A 21393-nucleotide genomic window follows, 5' to 3' on the forward strand; every position below is an offset into this window, starting at 1 on the left:
CGCGACAATTTTTCGGCTGGCGCAACCGTTGCGTTCCGCCTACAAAGTCGCTGCTCGCGACCAAAGCCACAACTGCAGCTAGGGAGTGCGTGCAATCACTAGCCAGGCTCCAGCACGCTGCCCACAGAAAGAGCAACACCGGATCAAACGGCAAAAACACCGCATACAACCGGCACAAGAGCCATTGCGGTGCAATAGCAGATCGGCCCTATCTGCTCTCTTGGGTGCGAAGGGCTGGGCTTGACAAAACGTTGCCTCGAGGCCCCGCTATTGTCTGGTTTGACATATGCCGCTGCCTCGGAGGTGAAGGGCACCGAGTCTATTTGCCAAGACAGCCGCGGGGTCACGAAGGCCTTGTGATTTGGGTGGGCAATGCTTCTGAATTCCGCAGCCAGGCAAAAAAAACGAATAATGGGAGCCCGTCATGTCCAAGGTTTTATCAACTGAGAGCGGGTGTCAGCCGGATTGGTTACAAGCGAAACGCATGCTCCAATTCTCCTCCATGCGGCGCAGGATCATTGCTGGAGGCCCTCGAGTATGGGAGGTCGCCGCGGCGAATGTCACCCATCATGTTGTGCGGTTTGGGAACTCAGAGCGCTACGCTCGTGGAGAAAAACCGCACAACACCGATTAAGAGGCGCGGTCAATAATGATACTCACAAAACGATCTTCAAAATCTACCGCACTGCGACATTTGGTCCATGTTCTCGTACCAATCCGTTTCGAATCCGTAACAATCACATGCAATATACAAGGTGTCTGTAAATCGCAATAAGGACAACGTTTGACTTCGACGATAGTGCAAAAAACTCCTCTGACGACAGCGCACGCCTATGTGCATATGGTGCTTCCTCTTGCTCGACATTTGTCTGCGGTATGCCGATTCGTTGTCTGAGACTGCCAGTTATTGGCCAGTTATGTGATTGAAGACGCTTGGAGCTGAGGGCGCCTGGCAGACAGGTATCAAGCCAAGCGCTGAGTCCGCATCGGATGCATGCTTAATTGCCATACAATATAGAAGGCAGTCCGATCGTAGTCAATGCATAGCCATATATGATCAGACGACAGTAACGGACCTATGAGCCCAACGAGGTCAATTCAGGCCTAGGTTTGTCCGAACGTTCCTCATGCCGCTATGAACAAGAGCTTACCGAGTGCTGACCGTCATCGGCAGGCCCGCAGCCGCCTATCATGTCAACAAACGCCTGCTTCAAGAACTCGAAGTAAACGCATGGACTCAGAAGCCACCGTTAAGTATGTGCTGGCAAAATCGTGGCAAGACCTGGCAAGAAGACTACATCATCATGCAGCCGTGTTCATCGGTTGACGCACGTGATATTTCCAGCCTAGTACTGGCCAACACAACGAATTCCGCCTTCATCTTTGCTTTGACCAGTACATGATCCCACTACACCGAAGAATCTAGTATCCGGCTCCACTGATCCAGGGATAAGTCCAGAAATTGGATGATGACACCAATGCCAATAATGGTGGACCGGTCAAATCTTCGCAACCTCAGGCTACAAGTGAATACGACGTTCCTATAACCGCGTCGGCGCCAGCTCATCTGTCTTGTGGCCGGTAGATATTCACCTCTGATATACTCCGTTAGCTTCGTTCGTCGTCCGTCGACGCATTCTGGTCCCTAGGTCACCAGTGCGGTCTCGATTTGCGCAGACAGACGCAACTGACTCGGACAAGCTTAGGTTAACATGCGCCGCACATTGAGACCACTTTACAGCATGCCAGCTACCACTCGACCGACGAATTGACATGCTCACCTACAACACCGAGCTTCGCGGAACACACAGCGGTGAGGTCGTCAATGTGCTACTTCGTGTATCCACTTACAGACGGTCTGACAGGCTACAGCCATGCTCTGGGCCCACTCGAGTTTGGCGTCTTTTTTTCCTGCGATGTCTTCGTCTGGACCAGTGGCTACTAGTACGGAGTCATCTGAGGACGCTCTGTTGTCCCTTCGAGTTCGCTCGATATGATGTCAGCTCCACTCCTCAGGCTGGAGAAGGTCAATCATTATCGCTCGCGTGATTAGGATGTACACACCACTATCACCCTTGCATCATTGCTGATTCGGACGCGGAGATATCTGAGCAGTCATGCAGAGGGTTTTGACCGCGTTTTGCTGACCGTCGGGAGATAGTGCTATACGGAGCCAACAGCTTGTCAAGTGGATCATCGGACTTGCACGGGGTGCCCGAATGGACGGAGAGGAACTATTCGGGTGAGCTATTTGGGTGAGCTATCCGTACGCAAGACTCCAGAGCTGACTGCACACAGATACCATCGCTGCATGTCAGCGCTAGAATCCAAGCCTCGTGTCTCGGCCTCATGCGTGCGGCGTTGCATAACGAGGTGAGACTGAGCTTGTCAGCTCTACCTAGCATAACTGACTCGGTTGTTCTCCTCCTCGCAACACCAGGGTCTAGACAGATATGCCCGACCTTGATTCTGCCGTGGCATCGATATCGCCTGCTGGGTCCAGACAGGATATGGACCGCAAGTCGTCGAGAGAAGATGCCATTCGCTCAGCATTGCTCTCATCGATTGCGACCGGTAGCTTCGTAGACACCAGGTTCTACCTTCCGTCCCGCCGCTCGCGCGCTGGGTACGTTACAGACTTGCGAGCCGTATATGCGAACAGCATGCTATTTCGGAGGGCATCGGATGTATTCGACAATAGTACGTGCAAGACTTGTGCGGTCGTATCCCATGGATGTGTGCGGCTGATCATTGTTCGTAGTGCTTACTGGTGGTTTTGCTGAAAGCATGTCGACAAGCTTCGATGGCGAACCTCCCTCCGGGCAAGAAGTGTCCATGGACGAATACGGTTATGAAACAGACAGCGATCTTGACGATACTGAAGACGATGAGTCGGTAGACAATGCGGCAGACCATGTGGTTTCTGTCACTGCCACTCCGCAGTCAGTGCAGCCAGTGCAGTCAGTGCAGTCAGTGCAGTCAGAGAATGTCGAAAGCAACGGGATCACTGTCAGTGGTGACGGCGATATTGGTGAGATCACGGATGTGCGCTGTTGTCCGTAATCCCAATGTACAATCAATTGACTTCGTGTGCAGCATCAACACACTCAGAATCTACGCACCGTCGGCCCTCGAGAAGCTCAGGCAGCTTCGGCTTCGGCTTCGGCCTCATGCCCCTACGGACCATGTACAGGTCGGACCGTCGTCGTCAAAGATATGGCGCATAAAACGTGTGTTTACCGTAGTGCACCTCTCTTTTCGGCAGCTGACAAAACTTACAAGATGGATCGCTCTCATCGCTTACATCTACACGGGAAGCATTGAATTTTCCCCGCTGCGGTCAAGCTCAGCATCTCCGCCAGGCGATCATGGTAGTCAGAACAGAACTTCTTCTGTTGCGTGCTCGCCGAAGTCGATGTACCGCCTTGCAGACAAGGTTTTTTTCTTTTCATTTTCATCTGCATGTTAAGCATTGGTTGACTCTAAGGCTGAGTAGTACGGTCTCGAAGACCTTCAAGGAATGGCTCTCAAACAGATACGGTCGGGACTCAGTACGGACAACATACTCAAAGAGCTATTCTCAACGTTCACTTCCAGGTGACTACGGCTTGTTGGTCATGCTTCCTCTATGATACACTGACTAGTGCATACGGTGATGCCAGATATCCCGAGGTTCAGCAAATTCAAGTGGACTTCCTGTGCGACAGTATGCAGATCTCGGACGTCATGGCCTCGATGCCCGGATGGATGGCCGTTATGGCTCAAGGCCATTTACCCCATAGCCAGAATGTGATGTCGACTCTGTTGCTCACCATGGCCACGAAGATTCAGTCTTCAACAGCGTCAAAGGACGAGCTACGCCGGTGCCCGCGTTGTGTCGATGGAAGCCGCGAGTTGACATTCTCATCGTGCGGCCATACATACAACAGACCTCTCAACAGAAAGAAATAGCACGGGGATCATCGACCGTCCGGCGCCGCGCGGTTATGTCATTTGTTATCGAAGTTGTGTAAGAGCGGCGGCCAGCGTTGCAGACGGCCTGCTCAGGTAGACAAGAGCATAGTAGCCCCTGGCTTGAGGCGCATCTCCTGACCTGGCTTCGTCTATTCATGGCTCTCCAGTATGAAACGATGTGACATATCGTGCTTTTACCCTAAGTTTGATTGACCTGTTCGTACGGGGCTAGGTGGTGTTGCCATGGATAGAGCCCGAGAATCGGAGCTACGCGACAAATAGCGCCCAAGCGCGTCTACACAGTACACGTGACCGTAGTACTTGACTCGCGCCGACTCAGACTGAGGTTGCCTGGTTCTGACAGGCCAGCAGACTCTCATCTCGCCATGGAGAGCCTTCTCGCCAGCGTCGCCCGCAGGCGCATCGCGACAGGGCTCGTATCACGCTCCCGCCATATCTGTGTATCAGCATGCAGACGGTATGCAGACTCCGGCGACTCAGCACCGAAACCACCGCCTCCCGTTGACGATTCGACCTCAGCACTGGATTACAAGCGGCGGACGACGCTACAGCACAGACCGCCGCCTCTTCCAGCCATGGACGTCCGCTCAAGGTCTGCAGAAGAGGCAGTGACGAACATCCTCTACAACACGCCCCCGCCTAGCCTGCAACCATTTAAAAAGTGCGTCTGCTCCAAGACAATCCTAATTACACATGTCGACACTGACACATGCGTGTGGTACAGGCATGTTCTGAACTGCCTGGTCCAGAACGAACCCGGTGTCTTATCCCGTGTATCGGGCATTCTCGCCGGGAGAGGCTTCAACATCGACTCCTTAGTCGTCTGTCGTACCGAGATCCGGGACCTGAGTCGCATGTGCATTGTACTCCGGGGTCAGGATGGTGTTATTGAGCAGGCAAGGAGACAGCTAGAAGACTTGGTGAGTCCGGTTTCCTTCTCGGTCATCTGCCCATAGTTCTTGTGCGGTCCATTGCAAATGGAAGGGAACCTATTTTTTTTTCTTTCGCTCTTGCCTCCGACGTACCGTTCATCGTCAGAAAGCCGGTGCATGTATTTTCCACCCAGATCATTCAAGTTGGAAGCTGACTTGCTGGATGCTCGACATTTGGACGCTCGGGCGACAGACCTGCGCCCGCGAACATCCTCTGCGGGAGGGTGAAGGCATCCCTCAATCTGAACAAGTGTCGTTGCAGGCGTTGATGCTCCACTTAAGGTCACCCCAATGACATGTGAAGGCTTGGTGCCAGCTTCTACTGTTGGTAGGTTTGGACCGAGCAAGTGCTCGTTCCTGTCACATTGTTTTTTTTACCTTGAACCCGACTGCATGGGCCTGCGCATGACAACAGTCAATTTACATTTTCGTCACGTTCAAACGGCATGATTCATCCTGACCTATCTCCTCGCTCAGGTACCGGTATGGGCAGTGCTCGACTACACGGATACCCACTGCATCGAGCGCGAGCTGCTCCTCGTCAAGGTCTCCATCCTCGGGCCAGAGTACGTCGAAGAGCAGCTCCAAGGCGGGCCCACGCACGACCCGCGGCATCGCCACCTCACCCCGTCCACTTCCACCGCCGACGCGGAGTCGAAGCTCGAGCGCGAGATGGCGCTCGCGCAGAGCTTCGAGCGCGGCGCGCACCCGGACGCGGACGCCCACGCGCCCACACCGCTCACGCCGACGCAGGCGCTGCACCTCCGGAGCGACAACCTCAACGCCGTCTCCGTGCTCTCCCAGCAGTTCGGCGGGCGCATCGTCGACGTGAGCGAGAACAGTGTCATCGTCGAAATGTCCGGCAAGACCAAGCGCGTCGAGGCCTTCCTCGCGCTTCTCAAGCCGTTTGGCGTCCTCGAGGCCGCCCGCACAGGTATGTGTGTCTGGCTGCCGGAGGAGGACGCGTTGTTCTGACTGGTGCCCACGCTTCCGCAGGTCTCATGGTCATGCCTCGTACGCCCATCGCGAGGGCGCCCGAGGACAGCGATGACGCGGATGATGTTAAGGGGGTCGACATGAGCCTTCTCCCACCGGGTTGATACTCCTAGTTCACACGGCGAAGCGTCCACATTCTGCGGGAATGTAACAAAAGTATATCAACTTCAACTACCCTCAATTTAGCGTGTATCTGTGTGCTCCGATTAATACGACCGGGAGCCTGGAGCAGCGGCCCCGGCGTGGGACTATGCAGGTTGCGTGGATGGGGAAGAGCGAGCGAGCGTAAGTGCGGATGTGTGCTATCAATACAATATACAGATGCAAGTATAGCGGAGCGATAAAAAGAGGTACATAAATATGAAGTGCGCGGTCCGATCGAACAACGTCCCATCCCAAGCGGCGAGATCAAAAGCGTACAACGCACACGGGTACAACAAACACACAGTCGGGTTCACGTCCGTGTACGTGAGGTGGAAGCAGTCCGCGCGCCGCCTGCTGCGGGCGCGTGGGTCTCGAACGCTTCCTGAATTTTGCGAATCCACATGCTAGCCATGGATGGACTCTCAGCAAGGAAACAATGTGACTTGGTGGCCTGTATTGGCAACAGGACGACGTAAGTATAACCAATGTGAGGAAAGAGTGCGAGACGACTGACCGTCATGACGACAAACTCGCGCTCGCCCTTTGGCTCGATGCCCGAGATGATATGACGGCCATCCTTCTCCTTCTCCGACGAAGGAGTCATAAATAATTCCGTCCGAACTTGCACCGCGCGCCCGATCTTACGCTTTAAGCACAGCAGCCGGTGTGTTGTGAGAATAAGCTCCCTCGTCTTCAACCGCCGCGGCGTCACCGCCATGGCGAGTAACCGGCTTCCACGTCGCCTGGGCGCGCTCGCCTCCACGGTCGTGTTGAACAGCACGCTCTCGTGCGGGAGCAGTAACGACGTCCTGCACAAACAAACAGACACCGAACGCGTTATTTCACCCAGCGCCACGGGCTCGCTACGTCGGTCTGGAACTCACCATTCCGAATCCACCGGCGGCGGCGGCGGCGCGCGGTTCCCCTGGATAGGCGTCTGCGCGCGGTTCCGGCCTCTGTCAATCCCAGCGGCCTCCAGCGCCGCACCGAGCTGCTCGATCGGACTGCCGTCCGACGAACTGGTCGCGGAGCCCGTCGAATAACTGTCCACGACCGCCCCCTTGGGCGCTGGCACGTCAATTGGATGTGCCTTCACGACCGACGGGACGTCATGCGAGGGGCCCACGCCATTCGCCGGCGCTGTTCTGCTGTCGCCCGCCGTGAGGACCGAGCCCGCCTTCGGGATATCCGCGAAACGGACCGAGGGCCCCTCGTCTTTCCCAGTACCAGGCGCCGCCGAAGACGAACTCGCAAGGTTTGCATTGTTGGTACTGTGGCCGTCGGCCGGCGGAAACGCGTATGGACGCAGTTCTCCCATAGGCCCGACATCTTCGTAATAGGCATACCCATTCGGTGCTTCTGCCTCCTGCGGGGCAAAAAAATCCTGGCCTTCTGTATCCGACGCCCAGCTGATGCCGTCCTCTGGGTCGCTATCGCCCACGAGGGCGTCCCAAGATGCACCGACGTCGTCCCACTTACTACCATTGGTTGCTGGTGGAGGGTCTTTCTTGATGAGTCCAGGCTCGAGGGGCGGGACCGGTTCTGTCCAGAGCGTGCCCCAGTTGATGGAGGCGAAAAACGGGTGCTCCCTGAGCGCCTGCATGTCGGTACTGCTTCCAGAATGACCAGCGCCGAGGCGGTGGGCCGGATCGCGGACCTAACCTCGCGGCTCAGTTCAGCCACCCCATCGAAATGTTCATAAACAACGTACGAGTAGTTTCTGTACCAGATCCTGTGCATGCTCATCGAAGCCTTCAGGGAAAGTGTACTCGAGCTTCTTGATCTTTTGCCATGTCAGGTACTCAGAGAGCCCCTGGAATGCAAAGCGGCCAGAGATCATTTGGTAGACAATGCAACCCAGGGCCCAGAAGTCGGAGCTGTGACCACATTGACATAAAGATAAGCCATCGGATACGCATCGACTGCGATAATCACGGCGCACCTTTTGCTAGTCTCGCTGTCCTCGAGCAACTCCGGAGATACATATTGTGCCGTGCCCACAAAAGTCTTTGTGCGCTCGCCTGTAAGCCAATCAGCTGCTGTCAAGCTATGCCGGAAGATGCCTGCGGCAAGGACCGACCTCCGGAGTCGAGAATCTTGCCGGTGCCAAAATCCGTGATCTTGATCCGGAACGCGTCGTCCAATAGCAGATTCTCGGGTTTGAGGTCCCTGTGCGGCGCGAGAGTCAGTGTGCTGCCCACCGCCGCCAGTGTCGCGCACAGCCCGCTCACCGGTGGATGACGCCCTTCGAGTGCATATACCCCAGTGCGTCTACAATTTGCGCAGCATATACCCGCGCGCATTCTGTCGAGAGCGAGCCCATGCGTGATATTCGCGACTGCAGCTCCCCGTTCCTCGCGAGATCCAGCACGAAATCTGCGAGACACCATCAGCCGCAAAATTAGCCCGCATGCACGCGTGCACTTACAAAGACTCCACTCATCCTGGAACGCCCAGTGTAAGCGCACGATGCCCGGGTGTCCCGCACCGAGCCTGACGAGCGTGTTCTTCTCTGCCAGCGCAGTGGGCAGCTTGCCGTTGCGCCTGAGATGGCCCTTATCGAGTATCTTTATTGCATACTCCTGCTGGGTCGTCCTGTGTCTCGCGAGCATCACCTGTTACGTAGTGGCACACATTAGCACTCCCGAACATGTGTAGAGCCTAGACGAACGCACCGTCGAATATGAACCCTCCCCAAGCACCCGCCCAAACTCAAAGTCATCCGCGGTCGTCGCGACGCGGCCGTTCACGGAGCTATTGCGCGACTGGGAGCGGTTCCGCGAGGGCGGCGGCCGCAACTCCGAGGCCCCGTCATCTCGCTCGTCCGAGAGGCCGAGTTCACGCGCTAGGTATGCGGGCGGTCGCGACGAGCGCGGTGTACTTGGCGACTGGGGGCTCCGCGAGCGCACTGCCGTGCGCGGGGACGAGAATGTGCGCAGGGGCCGTGGCCGTACTGGAGTCTGGAGGGTCAGGTCGGAGGTCGAGCTGGAGGAGCTGCTGGAGGATATGACGGAAGCATTTCTGCTGAGGTCCGCGAGGGTCGGGGTGGTCTGGAGCGAGGACGTCTCGGGCGACGGGGACGAGACCTGGATCTTGAGCATGCGCGGATGGGAGAAGAGAAGGAGAGGAGAGCGACAGGACGGCCGGGCAAGGAGGAGGGAGAGAAGAATAAGTTTCGGATATGTTGCGAATTAAGTCCAACCCGGCCGCGGTGGTCCAGGCCCGGGTGATGTTGTCGCCGCCTGAATCGACGTCAATCGCCCAAGGCGCGTCCCCGCATTATTCACACTCCGCTCCGGTGGCCCAGAACCCGCGCGATAGCACGCGGCGAGTGGCGGTGGCTGGCGGTGGCCGCCGGCTTGCCTCCTCCCATCGCCTCCTGGAGCTCGCCGCCGCCACCAGGGAGCATCCGTCCGTATCGCAGCTCGCGTCTCCATTGTCCTCCCCGACGCTGCGCACCGGGCCTCGCTTCTGACGCCGCAGCGGAGCCTGAGCGCAGCCCGCACCAGGCTGTGTGAGAAGGACGGCTCGGTCCTGTGTGCGCCTGGGAGCACTCTGTGTTGTCCAGGTGGTCGCCGTCAAAGTTCCAGCCGCCGCGCTGCCAATTCACATCAGTGGCCCGGCGCCGCGGTCACTGGTAGTCCTGGACGCGCACATCATGTGCAGATGCTCTCCTCGGGTACTACCGCGCGTGGTCGGTTTGCCGTAATGCTCTCCATACAGCGGAGGTGCGTCATGTCCGTCGTCCGTCACCTCTTTTTGCATATGACGCGCCGTCTGCGTCTCGCAATGGACAACCACTCCGTCAACCGGAGCTGTACTTGGGAGTTCCCACTCGGTGCGGCAATCTACGCCCAGAAATGGTTCTGACCCCTTTGCACACCGCCACAAGTCCGCGTTCGTCTGGGTAGTCTTATGACTGAATGTGATATATCCTCCCCGACGTCGTGCGACCAGCACGCAGGACGCGTCAAATATAGCTGATGAATCGCCCTTCATGTGGGGGTCTGCTGTGGGGCCCCACAAACACGACCCGCATCGTGCGGAACACTGGGAGCAATGCATGATAGGCTCGCCCGTGTCCGCCTCTTCCATCACGTCGCTTCCTGGTAAGTACCCCAATTGGAAGGGGTCTTTATCCTCATCCGGACGAGGTTGGACTATCGGAAGGGTCAGCACGTTTGTGAAGACCTGGTGCCCTAAATCTAGTGGCGTGGTGGGTCCCCATATGCGGCTACGCGCGTTTGAATAAGCTTTTCGCCCTCAGCGATGCCAACGTTCGCATATGTAAGCACAGTTCAAGGTATGGACACTGCCTTGCGGTCCAACGGACTGCAACAGAAATACTACCGCCGTCTTAAACTCAAGCCCTTCCCCTCCTTCTACCATACTCGGTGTGTAGTCTAACCTAAGGATCGTTCAGAATATAGTACACATCTAATCATATCCATGATTACCATCACCCTCCCAGGGTGCCGTTCGTTCGGTGGAAGTAAAGCGCTTCGGTATGTCCATGACGCATTTTGTGTTCCGCGGTCTCGCATGCGTGTGTACTCGTCTTGGTCATGACGCATGATGATTGCTAGACAGCACTCTCTAATGCACAGGGTCTCTGAATACCGTAATAGATCGGGTTGCTCCGACGGAGTCTTGAGCGTGATCCCCAACGCAGTCACTCTGCTCTTCAGCTGACCAGCCACATTATGGGGCGCGACCGAGGCGCGGCACACAGTCGGCAACGAGGCTGACTAGTGACTACGGAGACGCTGCGTGCACCCTCGGAGCATGTGGACTGACAACAGCGACGAAACTTACGAGCTGAAACTCGGTTGAAGGACAAATTGGGCCACTCCCGTTGAATCATAGTGCTGCACCGATTGAAGTACTGAGATGGTCGGAAACGTTAGTCATAGGCTTTCATATGCTTCTCTCGTAACCTGATCCTAGAATATAAATAGTTGCGCCCACCTATGTGTGTGAACCATTGCGCGCGAGCAATGGTGTTTTGGTGTGGCCAGGAAGCACCGAGTTTCCATATATAGAACATGTTGAACGACCTAAGCGCTCATTTGCCACATTCTTACGAACTGCGAGTTCACTCCATTGTGAGCAAATTGTGAGCGGAAAGTCGCGTCTAGTCAGACGTAACATCAGTTGCTCAGTACTCACTGACTGAGCTCTGCCAGGACCTGCCGACTCGAAACAAGTTCTTGCAACTTGACAGAACTTGGCCCCGTCTGTAAACCAGACGTCCAACTCCTCCTCAGGTGTGGCTTCAGTGGCCACAGTAATTGGGCAATGCTGACCATGTCACATAGAGTTTACAGGCCCGTGATACATCATGGAGCAAAACACTGACACGAAGGATTATACTACGTCGACAATACTATCCACTGTCCAGGACCTGCTGTCCCAGCATGGATTCTCAGTGAATCAACCGACGCATCCTTTTGCCTCAGCCCCAGGCGAGACAGCGTCGCTGCTTAACCGAATCATCGAAGAGTCAGACCGTATGTCGCACGCACTCGGTGCCAGCCTCGCGCTTCCACCAGCGAACCCGAAAGTAATATCGCTTTACCGGCAACACGCCACATTATCTAGCACGCTCCATCTGGTCAGATGCCTTACTGTGTCTGCCGTACTGATTGTGCTGACGAGCGAAGTCACCAGTCGGAACTCAGTGTCAAGACCACCTTGGACGCCCTGCGCAAACGCGCGGGGATCACGTATGGCGAGGACATCCCGCTCGACCGCGCGTCCATCGTCGGCTGGTGCGTATCGCGCCTCGAGGCGTGGGGCGCGTCCGCAGGAATGGAGGCGTTCAAGGAGGAAGAGCGCGAGGGCCGCATGACCGTCGTCCTCGGCGGGAAGGTGCTCGTGATTGACATCGACCTCGCCGTGGACCGCACGGACCCAGACCGGCCCTCGGTCACGGTCGCCAGCGTGAAGACGTCGTACGCGATCCCGAACGTCGCGACGAGCTCGACGACGCAGGGGTCCGCGTCCTTGGATGGGTTCCTCGCGAATTGCGTGCAGGCGTTCCTGACGGAGGTGCAGAGAGAGCCGAGGGAGCAAGACAGCGTGGAGGCTGCGCGGCTCGGGGCGCTCTGCTCGGAGAGCCTCAAGTACTTGATGACGCTGGACCAGCTCGCCCTTGATGAAGGGGAAGGGGGGCTGCGCTGGTTCAGCGACATCGACGTGCTCGCCCAGGAGACGGAGAAGGTTGCTGTGAGCGAAGCTCAAGGCGCGAGTTCGTGCGTGTATTGATGCGTGTGTCGAGGATCTGCTAACCTTCCTGCGTAGGAGTCAAGTGGGCAGCGCCGCGCCGCTGGACGTCTTTCTCATGCGCGCTCATAGTTTGCCGCTTCCGTATCTGACGGGACCTTCAGTGTCGTTCCTTGTTTTCATTGCGCCACTGACATATCTCACCCTGCTGCGCTCAACCTCGTCTGCTGGAAGACAACCACAACACTCGCCCTCCCTCCCGAAACTGGATGTCCCCTTCGACGTCCTCAGACCTAGGCTCACATCGCACCCACGGCCAAGGGGCGTCACGGTAGCGTCGCTAGTCCTGTCGTCTGCGGGGACCATCGGATCGGAGGCCGACTCCATGAACATCGCGGACTTCAGCACACGGCCCACTTTCCCCCTCTCATCCACAGGAGCGCAGGTAGACCGTGCTCTCGCCCAAGTCTCACAAGTGCCCGGCACGCGACTCGCCAACGACTCAACTCCGCCACCACCGATTTGGGTGCTCGACTTCACAGAGGGCGGCAAGTACCCGGGTGTCGTGATGAGCCAGTCGCGCATGCGCGAGATCGAGCTCCTGATGAACCCCCTGAGCGGCATGGACCAGCTCCACAGCGTGCATCAGATGGCGTTCGGTATGGGGAGCTGGTTGGACCTCCTGGTGAGCAAGTGCGCGTTTGACGAAGTTTTCGTTGAACTCATCACACAACCAGCTGAGCCCTTCAATCCCTATCTCGCCGGAACGCTACACAGCATCCTACGTAAGTCTGGGTGAAACATCGCCTTACCACCGACAAATGAACATGCTTGACAGATTTCACCGACCTCTGCGCACCCTCCGTTGCAGCTGCGTCTCACCGCACCAGAAGAACCAGGTTTCATCCTTGAGCGAGTGCCGGTGAAGAACCTGAAGGAGATCTGGGGGGTCCTGGAGGTAGTGCTTATCACGGTCTCGTGCATGCTTGCAGCGGTAACACTCGTTGCGTAGATTGTCAAGGAGCAGTGCTGGCTCAACGAAACCCTGTCGGCATACCAATGGATTCCAGAGGGTCTGGAAAACGGACCCATGGCCAACGAAATGGAGGACGACGAAGCTAACGAGGAAGATCTCCAGGCTGTCCTTACAGGTAGGAGCAGCAAATACTACTGCCGAGGTCGCGCTGATTAAGACCCTTCAGGATCGCTCACTCCACGCAGGATACCGGTAAACCTTTACCTCACCACCTCTGCGCCAGTTTCGCTTTTCGACGCTCCGGACCTGAGCGCCATGCCACTGCCCCAATCAGTCGGGCACGCGAGAATCCTCATGTCCTCACCGGAAAGGCCACCCATGCCTGGTCAAGTCGAGATCGCCGTCACCTTCGACCCAAGCAAGCCGCGAGGAGTGGCACTAGTTATTAACGGAGCGATGGGCGCCGAGCTGAACACCGACGTGCTCGAAGAGGTGTGCAGGCGGGGTGGAACCCTCGGTCTGCCCGGGAGGATATGGGCGAAGTCGCTGTCGGCAAGCTAAGGTTGTATGTTGTCTAGAAGTGATGTATTAGATAGGCAGGAGTCGCACGAGATCTAATTCATACACTGCTATACATCCTCGACGAAAACTACACTACAAAGAGGCTGGCTATCTAACAGCACCAAGTCCGAGGAACACATGGCAGGTCCTAGTACATCATCGATCCTCTCTATTATACACTCCTGTCTTCAAGCCATCACATGTCGTCGTCGTCGTCGGCCGCTGCCGTGAAGCTGTACCACACCGGAGCTGTCGACGCATTGTTCGTTGAGCCACTGCCCGTCCCGCCAGACGTCGACACCGTCATGGGCGCAGCGGCCACGGTCGAAGTAGACTGAGACGGACTGAACAGCGCGTGATAGTTGGACCTGAATGGCGGTGGGGCTACGTTCCCCCTCGACTGCGACCTTCGGCCCAAATTAGGGAGGAGAACCGAGGGTCCTCGCATGGGCCTGCTTGCCGCTGCTGCCGCCGTGCTACTGTGTCCTTTGTAGGCAGCTTGGGCGATGCTATGCTCGTTTTTGACATCGAGCAGGGTCTTCAGCACCTCTCCGGCATAGGGGAAGTCGCCCTGCACAAGCCGATCCGTGATACTAGAGAGTGCGTCCCCAAGCTCGGAATAGTGCGAACGCATGAAGGCAATCTCTAGCTCCCGCACCCGTTCGTACCTAAATGAACGAATCAGTTCCGCTCATTGCGCAGGACGAGAGCTGGAATGACCTGGATGTGAAGCGCGAAAAGACTTCTTGCACAATATTCTTCGCAGAAAGCCGTAATCGAATGGCCTCAAAAGCGAGAGTCTGCAGCTCTGCGATGCCATACTGATGTGGCTCAGTCAAGAATACCCGAGTGGCACGAGTCAGGAGTTACCTTCTCAGCCAATCGATACATCGATTTCGGTGAGCACGGGGGTACGGCGTTCTCGTCGTTCAGCGCCCGCTCTAGTTCTGCTGCTCTGTCCTCGTCCACGGCGGATTTTAGCGGGAGGAAGTTGACTTTGCCGAAGTAAAGGTAGAAAACAAATGCGCGCCATCTAAGTGGACGAGCAGTTGTGAGTGTGGTGCATGGTTGTGGAGAGTCGACATACGTCAAATAGGCCACATCTGTTATGATGATTTGTTGGCACTGAACACCAGCATACGACAAATGACCAGCGTTCGAACCACTTGGACCAGCTACATTCTCTCCATCTTCTATAGTCGTCTATCAGCAAGGTTGTGACAGTGAGAGAAGATATTGACCTCGCATCCTGATGATGTCCATGTCGCCGTCAGGGGTCTCTTCATCGTCAAGGTCGCTATCGGAGTCATAATCATACTCGTCACTGAAAGGTGCCTTATCCTCCGGGAAAGGTGCGTCTATGGGAACTCGTACAGCGTTAGACTCTGCAAAGCCACCTGATAACACTGTCTCACAGTGAGCGTATGTACTTTATGTATTGATAATCATGACATACATTTCTCAAAGTAATCGGTTTTCTTCAATACCGAGCTAATCGCAAGGACGTGTTGCGGCCGTTCTACTCTGATTGAGCCGTCTCCAAGGTATGTTCTGCGTGAGAACGCAAAAAACTTCACGTCCAGGAAGGTTGGCGAATGCAAGGACTGCTTGAGTGCTCTCTCCAAGAATGGCAATGACGGGTCAGTCTGTTTCTGCGCGTTTGCCGTCATGTTGACGGTTGCTTCAGAGGGTTGAAGCGTCAATATCAGCATATTCGGCTCGCAGCCGGCAATAAAGTGAGTACATACGATACTTGCTACGTTCGTCGGATTGCTGTGTCTTCCACATGATCATCAGCCTGTGCGCAAGAAGGTAAGCTCTAGACAGCGCCCTCGAACGAGCCACCGGCGCACCACCAGGCCTAGCAATACCAACCAATCTAAACGAGCCTGATGTAGAACCGTGGTACTAGAGGATATGTGAGTTCCGCTGGAGAGCTGGAGCGTGATGTATAGGACTCGGACCAAAGAGTGGTTGTCATTGCCAGTCAGTGAGAGCGATGTAGGCTAAGCGCTCGAATCTTTTGGCACGTGCTTTGAGACGTCACCGTCGTTCGTTGAGTCTGAGAATTGAAGCTTCTGAAGTCTTGCCGCTGGCCCTGGCCCTTTTCCAACTTAGCTTCAACTGTGACTCCGTCCCAACGTCTGCACTGTGTTCTCAGCATGCAAGCGTTGGAAAAACTCGTACTGTTACTGACGAGCAAATTGACTTTTGCCTGCTTCCCAGCACTTCAAGTTGTACCAGCATAAGTGCCTACGTTTCCGATACTGACATTAATGGGACACGCGGGGAATGTGGCTCCTTTAAGGTGTCTTGTTCGGATCCTACTACGTTATGGATAGTTTCAGATGGTTGCGAATCGACAGCGAACCGCGGTCCGCTGACTGGTCAACGGGACTTTACGCAGTCGGGGGATGTGGCACACCTCCGCAGACACTGTTGTGGTGCATGTCGACTGATCATAGGATTCGATGTTACATGCGTCCCGAGTTTGTTCCTGCAGAGCACCTCTATCATATATCCATTAAGCGCAGTGTCTACTACATCTCAAACTGAAGCCGCTGGATACCATTGGCGTACTCGGAATCGGGGTCTCGCCATACAGTCATGTCATCTTTGGTGGCACAGTAACTACTGCCGCTCATGTGTCTAAAACCGGGTTTCGTCAGTCGGCCGACAATACCGGAGAAACGATTCAACTCACTTTCGAAAGTGGGAGATGAGGGTTTGTTGGTCGTGACATAGCCCCCCACAAATGGTACATTGCCATTGATACTTGTAGTAATGCGACTGATGTTCCCGTTCCTTTGCCCAGGCGATCTCTCCCGGACTCGCTATCCGCCACGCCAAAGCGTTGTCTTTGGACTTGCAGCTGTCCACTATCTGGGGGAATTTTAAGTCGTAGTATAGTAGGAGCATATTCAGAGAAGTTGATCTAACTCACTGCAGCACGCCAGGTCATTATGGTCACGTCATCTCGTACAAGCCTGATGTCTAACGAGTCCATTTCCCTCGCTGTGACCGTATCTGGATCTTTGTTGCAGACTTGAATGATTTGACGAGCAGTCCTCGGTAAAGCGGCCTCGAATCTGAGATTCCGAGCTTCAAACATTCCTAGGAAAAGCATGTTATCGAAGAGACCGTAACGATGACCGTGTAGGAAAGTGAATAGAGGATCGGGACCGGGGCGCAAGCACTTGTGTCCAAGGACATTTGGGTAAAAAAGATAACCCGGGGAGCAACAGTTGCATCTGAACACTGTTGTCGCGAGCTCCAACATGTCCACGTTCGAAGCTTTCGGGGCCCGTTTGGTACGTCGTATTAGCTGGCGGAGGGTGTTGCACGCGCGTGACTTCCACCCTTCCATCGTCGTCTCCATCTGTGCTTGCAGGGCCAGAAAGCTCTGCTCGTCCACGTGCGTATCCTTAGGTGCACACAGGAGATGCTGAACCTCCGGTGTGTGCATCAGGTCTGCAATGTTCAGACCAAAAATCTTCATCTCCTCATGTTCGTCGAGGTATTCTTCGACAAGCTCCTTCCCTGCGCTCTCGAAGGACATCCCGCGTTTATACGAAACGGTATGGGCTTCGTCATCCAGACGCTGCTTTCGTACGCCTTGCATAAGCCTGGTCATCTCGCCCTTGATTCTCCGCCAGCCTAGACATGCAATATAGTTAAGCCAAGTACATATACGAGTCACACTGAATAACTAGTATGCTCACCGTGTTCGGTGAGCTTTGTTGTCATGCAGACGAACCTATGATTTGAAAAGAGCTCGTCGTATCTCCTTTCGCTGTATGTCCTTTCGAGAAATGCAAGCTCCGGCGCCCAGCCGAGCGCAAGCAGTCTTGCACTGATGCTATGCCGTGCGTATAAACGGATCGTGAAAGCAATAGATGTACCTGTAAGACCTACTCATCTAAACGCTCCATCTCAAGGTGATCTTGCTCTTCACGGCGTGCAGTAGCCTCCTTCTCAAGCCAGTCAACACAGGCTTGCCGAAACTATGCACGGCAGAGGTTAGACATATTTGTCTTTGCTGCAGGTTCAGGCTTGCATTACTTACCTCCTGTAATCTCCTCACGCGCTTACGCCGCTCAGTAGTGAATTTCTCCAGCTGAACTTGGTCTTGGATGTCCAGCAGTTGCTTCCATGCATCGACGACCTCCAGTATCTCGGACTTCAGGTAGCATGGGCTATCGTCTGGAGAATCGGTGTAACCCTGCGAAGCATCGCGGTAACGGCGTCAGATGATTGCGAAGGCTACAGAGTCCAGATACATACCGCATTGAATAGGTTATCCGGGAGACACAAATTGCTATCAACAAGCAGTTTGTAATCGTTCACAACACTTCAATCACACGAAAACAAATTAGTTAGCACATAGTTTGCCATTCCAACCCGCGGTTTACTTACAGCTGAGACTTGCAGGAACTGCACATCCTCATCAGGAATTCCCAATAGATCGTACGTATTGAGCCCTTTCCGCAGACCTGCAGTCGGGAAATCAGATTCCAAATAGGGGTCAGACAAACGATGCAGCCACTCGCAAACACGGACCAACTCACTGTGCAGAAGGGCGTCCACCATAGAGCGGCCCACGCAGGCTCAATGAGGCTGTCTGGACATGGAGGGAGGCCGTCGATCTTCTTCAGGGCCTCTCTCCAGTACAGCACGGAGCTCTTTCTCACCAGGAACGAATGGGTTGTCTTCGATGTCCTCGAGAGACTGAGTAAATCGCGCGGGTAAAGGTATAGAAGGATCTGTGCACAAAATATCATTGAAGGTTGAGTATAAGTCGACCGCACAGTCGGGGGTCTTACCTCGTGCATGATATCCACAGGCATATTCAACATGTCCGTCTTTCGCGAGGCTTTGACAACCGCAAGTGTTCCACTGGCATCCGTAGCAGAAACAGCCTTTCTCGAGCGCTTTGTTTTCTTCCGCGCCATGGTGGGAGATGATTGCAGTGATGACAATAGTCAATGATGGGAGCAGCTAGGGAGCTGAGTGCGACTCGTCGACGCGTTCAGTGCGTCGCGGCGGCGGGCTGTTGTTGCTCGAGTGGCTGCAAGCCACAATGTCACAGATCCACGGTCACGCGACGTGCACTAGAATACGCGTAACGCGCCTGTGGCGCGAACGCCGAAAGTTGCACGGATAGATCTATTTTTGGAATAGATCCAAGCCCAATTTGAGCTCAATACGTAAACGATCTTCCTCGACGCACTGCGCAAGGCAAGGCAACGCACGAATGGGCGAACAGCTTGCATAATAATGCTGCATATGCCTCGGCCTGGTAGCATCATTGTCGGCATGTCACAAACAACATAATGATAGCATCCCGAGATAAAGTGCAACAAAGTATGATACAAGTGGGTTGTACGAACAACAGCAAGTACGCGTGCGTCGGCATCGGCATCAGCTTTTGAGCGTGACAGAGACCCAATCACCACCATGGCCTCTACTTCTTCAGTGAGCCGATGACAGAGTCAGCCGCGTATCGCGGGATAACCTGCGACGCGACGCCATTCAGCTTCAGCTTCCGGGTTCCAGAACGACCTGGCTCACCTTAGGGTCATGAAGCATGTTAAACTCTTCCGTCGCATCGCGGCCCGCGTAGAGAAGGATGGCCTTCTCGCCTCCGGGGTGGTCGGGCAGGAAGCTGGTGACGTCGAGCACCTGGTTATCGATGATGACCCAGATGTCGTCCTTCGACTTGTGCTTCGCGACCTCCTCAGCCGTGAACACCTTCGCGCCCCCTGAGCTCTTCGCGTCCGCCTTCTCCTCTGCAGGAGCAGCGACCTGCGTAACACATGTCAGGCGGTGGTGTTCCAAGCCGTACTCTGTCTGAATGTACATACCGAGCTACTTGACTCGCCGCCGAGATGGCCAGAAACAGCGCCCAAACGACCCGCGGCCTTCTCTGCCAATGGACCGATGCGCTGGAGGAGGTACGACGCGGCGGAGTCACCACTGACACGCCCGAAGACGACGCAGCCCAGTAGTGATGAACCACCTAGACGGTTCGCGCCGTGCACACCACCGGCAACTTCGCCTGATGCGAAGAGACCCGCGACGGGCTTGCCGGATGACGAGATCACGCGTGACTCGGCGTCGATTTCGAGACCACCCATGGTGTAGTGGAGGACGGGCGTCATGATGGCGACATTGAAGTAGTCGTCCAAGCGCCACTCCCCTGACGAGAAGAACTGGAGACGGGGTGAGCATATGAACAAATAATCGATGGGAAGGCAGCATACCTTCTTGCCGAAGGGATCCTTCTTCGCCCGGACGACCGCGTTGTAGTCGTCAAAGGTCTTCTTGAGCTGCGCAGGCGTGAGACCCATGTCCTTCGCAAGCTCCTCGCCGTTCGCGTAGCGCTTCATGAGACCACGTCCGACGTAGTGCTTGCAGTGCCATTCAATCTCCTTGGATGCCTGGCCGTTCAAGACGAGGCGAATGGGGTACTGGAAACGTGCATAGTCAGCCACAGCTCAGAGCGACCATGCGCGTGCCATATACCTTGCCGTTCTCCCACATCTTGCCGGTGACATAGTCCCGGTGCTGGAGTTCATCGACGAACCGCTTGCCCTCGTTATCGAGGAGGAGACCACCGACACCACGGAGCGCTTCCGCAGCCAAGAACTTCACCTTGGCCTCAGGGTCATTGGGGTCGACCAGACCAGTCGGGTGCACCTGGACCTTCTCAAGGTCGATCGCACTCGCGCCGACCTCCAGCGCTAGTTTATGCCCATCACCAGTGCAGTGCTCGCCGTTCGTCGTCGGGAGGTCGTAGTACTCGGGGCGGTACTTCTTCAGGAGCGAGTTGGGAGTGAAGTCTGCGGCGTAGCCACCGGTGGCGAGAATAACGGGCCCGTACGCGATCTCGGTCTTGCCGCCGAGCGTGTACTCTACCCCGACAACAGCCTCACCGTCGCGAATAAGCTTCGTCACGCGTGCCTTCTTCTTGATCTTGACACGGTCCGGCTGGGACACGGACAGATCCTCCAGACGCTCCATTTGTGCATACGTGATTACCTGGCACAGTCGGTCAGGGGTTGTTATAGGCCACAGAAACGATTGACTCACCATCCCGGGGAACTGCGCATTGCCACGGTGGGTACGAGGCTGCGAGTGACCACCCAGACGAGCGACCTTGGACAGATCGAGACCAAACTTGTCCTGCAGCCAGTTGACTGCGTCACCCGAACGGCCGGTGAGGACACCGATGAGATCATCGCGTGCAAGCTCACGCGCCTGTGTACTATTTAGCCGATGCTGAACAGGAGATAATGCCGAGCTACGCACCGAGTTCTTCGTGTCCTGGAAGAAGAGCTTCGCATTGTCCGGGATGTTGAGGTCCTGCTGTGACTGCGTACCCGCACCGTTGATACCAGAGGTAGCTTTGGTAGAGTTACCGCCCATAAATCTGGAAACGTGCACGACGGTGAGAACGGAACGTCATCTGGACTCGGTCCCAGAAAGGAGTGAAGGAAGTCCGTGTCGGCCCTCCTGCGGCACGGGCGCTGTGCCATCGGCGTTGTCGGCGCCCGCTCCTCCGGGGTTACATCACAACATAGG

The 21393-nt window shown here is 55.6% G+C and overlaps 8 protein-coding genes across 8 annotated transcripts; 3 read left to right on the forward strand and 5 right to left on the reverse strand.

Annotated features, from left to right (window-relative positions):
* Positions 1 to 2302: 2302 nt before the first annotated feature.
* On the forward strand, positions 2303 to 4021 carry B0H18DRAFT_617273 (uncharacterized protein). Its single transcript, XM_048038799.1, has 7 exons — positions 2303 to 2373; positions 2441 to 2700; positions 2762 to 3045; positions 3097 to 3230; positions 3283 to 3436; positions 3497 to 3597; positions 3663 to 4021. The coding sequence occupies exons 2-7, from the start codon at positions 2454 to 2456 to the stop codon at positions 3949 to 3951; spliced, it is 1209 nt and encodes a 402-aa protein (XP_047889963.1). The 5' UTR covers positions 2303 to 2373; positions 2441 to 2453; the 3' UTR covers positions 3952 to 4021.
* A 290-nt stretch (positions 4022 to 4311) lies between these two features.
* B0H18DRAFT_936858 (acetolactate synthase) lies at positions 4312 to 6007 on the forward strand (the record flags this gene model as incomplete). Its single annotated transcript, XM_048041808.1, has 4 exons — positions 4312 to 4636; positions 4700 to 4895; positions 5385 to 5841; positions 5904 to 6007. The coding sequence occupies exons 1-4, from the start codon at positions 4341 to 4343 to the stop codon at positions 6005 to 6007; spliced, it is 1053 nt and encodes a 350-aa protein (XP_047889964.1). The 5' UTR covers positions 4312 to 4340.
* Positions 6008 to 6927: 920 nt separating this feature from the next.
* Positions 6928 to 9148, reverse strand: B0H18DRAFT_1086505 (kinase-like domain-containing protein; the record flags this gene model as incomplete). Its single annotated transcript, XM_048032052.1, has 7 exons — positions 6928 to 7704; positions 7759 to 7924; positions 7990 to 8068; positions 8128 to 8216; positions 8279 to 8423; positions 8476 to 8662; positions 8723 to 9148. The coding sequence occupies 7 exons, from the start codon at positions 9146 to 9148 to the stop codon at positions 6928 to 6930; spliced, it is 1869 nt and encodes a 622-aa protein (XP_047889965.1).
* Positions 9149 to 11388: 2240 nt separating this feature from the next.
* B0H18DRAFT_881353 (uncharacterized protein) lies at positions 11389 to 13809 on the forward strand (the record flags this gene model as incomplete). The annotated part of the gene is made up of 7 exons (XM_048040838.1): positions 11389 to 11661; positions 11718 to 12307; positions 12354 to 12965; positions 13015 to 13057; positions 13111 to 13230; positions 13285 to 13423; positions 13475 to 13809. 7 exons carry the CDS (start codon positions 11389 to 11391, stop codon positions 13807 to 13809), a joined length of 2112 nt encoding a protein of 703 aa, XP_047889966.1.
* A 7-nt stretch (positions 13810 to 13816) lies between these two features.
* Positions 13817 to 15790, reverse strand: B0H18DRAFT_1025917 (uncharacterized protein). Its single transcript, XM_048029778.1, has 8 exons — positions 15663 to 15790; positions 15558 to 15607; positions 15266 to 15490; positions 15051 to 15215; positions 14897 to 15002; positions 14680 to 14842; positions 14530 to 14630; positions 13817 to 14477 (listed from the first exon to the last, which is right to left on the reverse strand). The coding sequence occupies exons 2-8, from the start codon at positions 15601 to 15603 to the stop codon at positions 14006 to 14008; spliced, it is 1278 nt and encodes a 425-aa protein (XP_047889967.1). The 5' UTR covers positions 15604 to 15607; positions 15663 to 15790; the 3' UTR covers positions 13817 to 14005.
* Positions 15791 to 16649: 859 nt separating this feature from the next.
* Positions 16650 to 17897, reverse strand: B0H18DRAFT_617380 (uncharacterized protein). The gene is made up of 4 exons (XM_048038800.1): positions 17876 to 17897; positions 17725 to 17813; positions 17532 to 17668; positions 16650 to 17466 (listed from the first exon to the last, which is right to left on the reverse strand). Exons 2-4 carry the CDS (start codon positions 17739 to 17741, stop codon positions 16745 to 16747), a joined length of 876 nt encoding a protein of 291 aa, XP_047889968.1. The 5' UTR covers positions 17742 to 17813; positions 17876 to 17897; the 3' UTR covers positions 16650 to 16744.
* Positions 17898 to 18221: 324 nt separating this feature from the next.
* Positions 18222 to 18761, reverse strand: B0H18DRAFT_881408 (uncharacterized protein; the record flags this gene model as incomplete). The annotated part of the gene is made up of 2 exons (XM_048040842.1): positions 18222 to 18572; positions 18633 to 18761. 2 exons carry the CDS (start codon positions 18759 to 18761, stop codon positions 18222 to 18224), a joined length of 480 nt encoding a protein of 159 aa, XP_047889969.1.
* A 431-nt stretch (positions 18762 to 19192) lies between these two features.
* Positions 19193 to 21335, reverse strand: B0H18DRAFT_617453 (FAD binding domain-containing protein). Its single transcript, XM_048038801.1, has 6 exons — positions 21121 to 21335; positions 20902 to 21069; positions 20335 to 20850; positions 19674 to 20279; positions 19381 to 19614; positions 19193 to 19324 (listed from the first exon to the last, which is right to left on the reverse strand). Exons 1-6 carry the CDS (start codon positions 21235 to 21237, stop codon positions 19274 to 19276), a joined length of 1692 nt encoding a protein of 563 aa, XP_047889970.1. The 5' UTR covers positions 21238 to 21335; the 3' UTR covers positions 19193 to 19273.
* Between the last annotated feature and the right edge of the window lie 58 nt (positions 21336 to 21393).

This window comes from Fomitopsis serialis, assembly GCF_022376445.1.
Source record: "Fomitopsis serialis strain Sig1Antser10 chromosome Unknown B0H18scaffold_72, whole genome shotgun sequence".
Taxonomy (NCBI): domain Eukaryota; kingdom Fungi; phylum Basidiomycota; class Agaricomycetes; order Polyporales; family Fomitopsidaceae; genus Fomitopsis; species Fomitopsis serialis.

What these genes read in the sequence shown, in the direction of transcription:
- B0H18DRAFT_617453 (XM_048038801.1), bottom strand. Translation starts at nt 21,237, where the DNA reads ATGGGCGGTAACTCTACCAAAGCTACCTCTGGTATCAACGGTGCGGGT. An exon ending in TCCAGGACACGAAGAACTCG is followed by an intron (nt 21,070 to 21,120) that starts GTGCGTAGCTCG and finishes AATAGTACACAG; the next exon opens with GCGCGTGAGCTTGCACGCGA. An exon ending in ACATGCTTCATGACCCTAAG is followed by an intron (nt 19,325 to 19,380) that starts GTGAGCCAGGTC and finishes GTCGCGTCGCAG; the next exon opens with GTTATCCCGCGATACGCGGC.
- B0H18DRAFT_617273 (XM_048038799.1), top strand. Translation starts at nt 2,454, where the DNA reads ATGCCCGACCTTGATTCTGCCGTGGCATCGATATCGCCTGCTGGGTCC. An exon ending in AAAGATATGGCGCATAAAAC is followed by an intron (nt 3,231 to 3,282) that starts GTGTGTTTACCG and finishes AAAACTTACAAG; the next exon opens with ATGGATCGCTCTCATCGCTT. An exon ending in TTCTCAACGTTCACTTCCAG is followed by an intron (nt 3,598 to 3,662) that starts GTGACTACGGCT and finishes CGGTGATGCCAG; the next exon opens with ATATCCCGAGGTTCAGCAAA.
- B0H18DRAFT_617380 (XM_048038800.1), bottom strand. An exon ending in AACAAAGCTCACCGAACACG is followed by an intron (nt 17,467 to 17,531) that starts GTGAGCATACTA and finishes TTGCATGTCTAG; the next exon opens with GCTGGCGGAGAATCAAGGGC.
- B0H18DRAFT_1025917 (XM_048029778.1), bottom strand. Translation starts at nt 15,603, where the DNA reads ATGATCATGTGGAAGACACAGCAATCCGACGAACGTAGCAAGTATC. An exon ending in ACAGATGTGGCCTATTTGAC is followed by an intron (nt 14,843 to 14,896) that starts GTATGTCGACTC and finishes TCGTCCACTTAG; the next exon opens with ATGGCGCGCATTTGTTTTCT. An exon ending in TGTATCGATTGGCTGAGAAG is followed by an intron (nt 14,631 to 14,679) that starts GTAACTCCTGAC and finishes GAGCCACATCAG; the next exon opens with TATGGCATCGCAGAGCTGCA.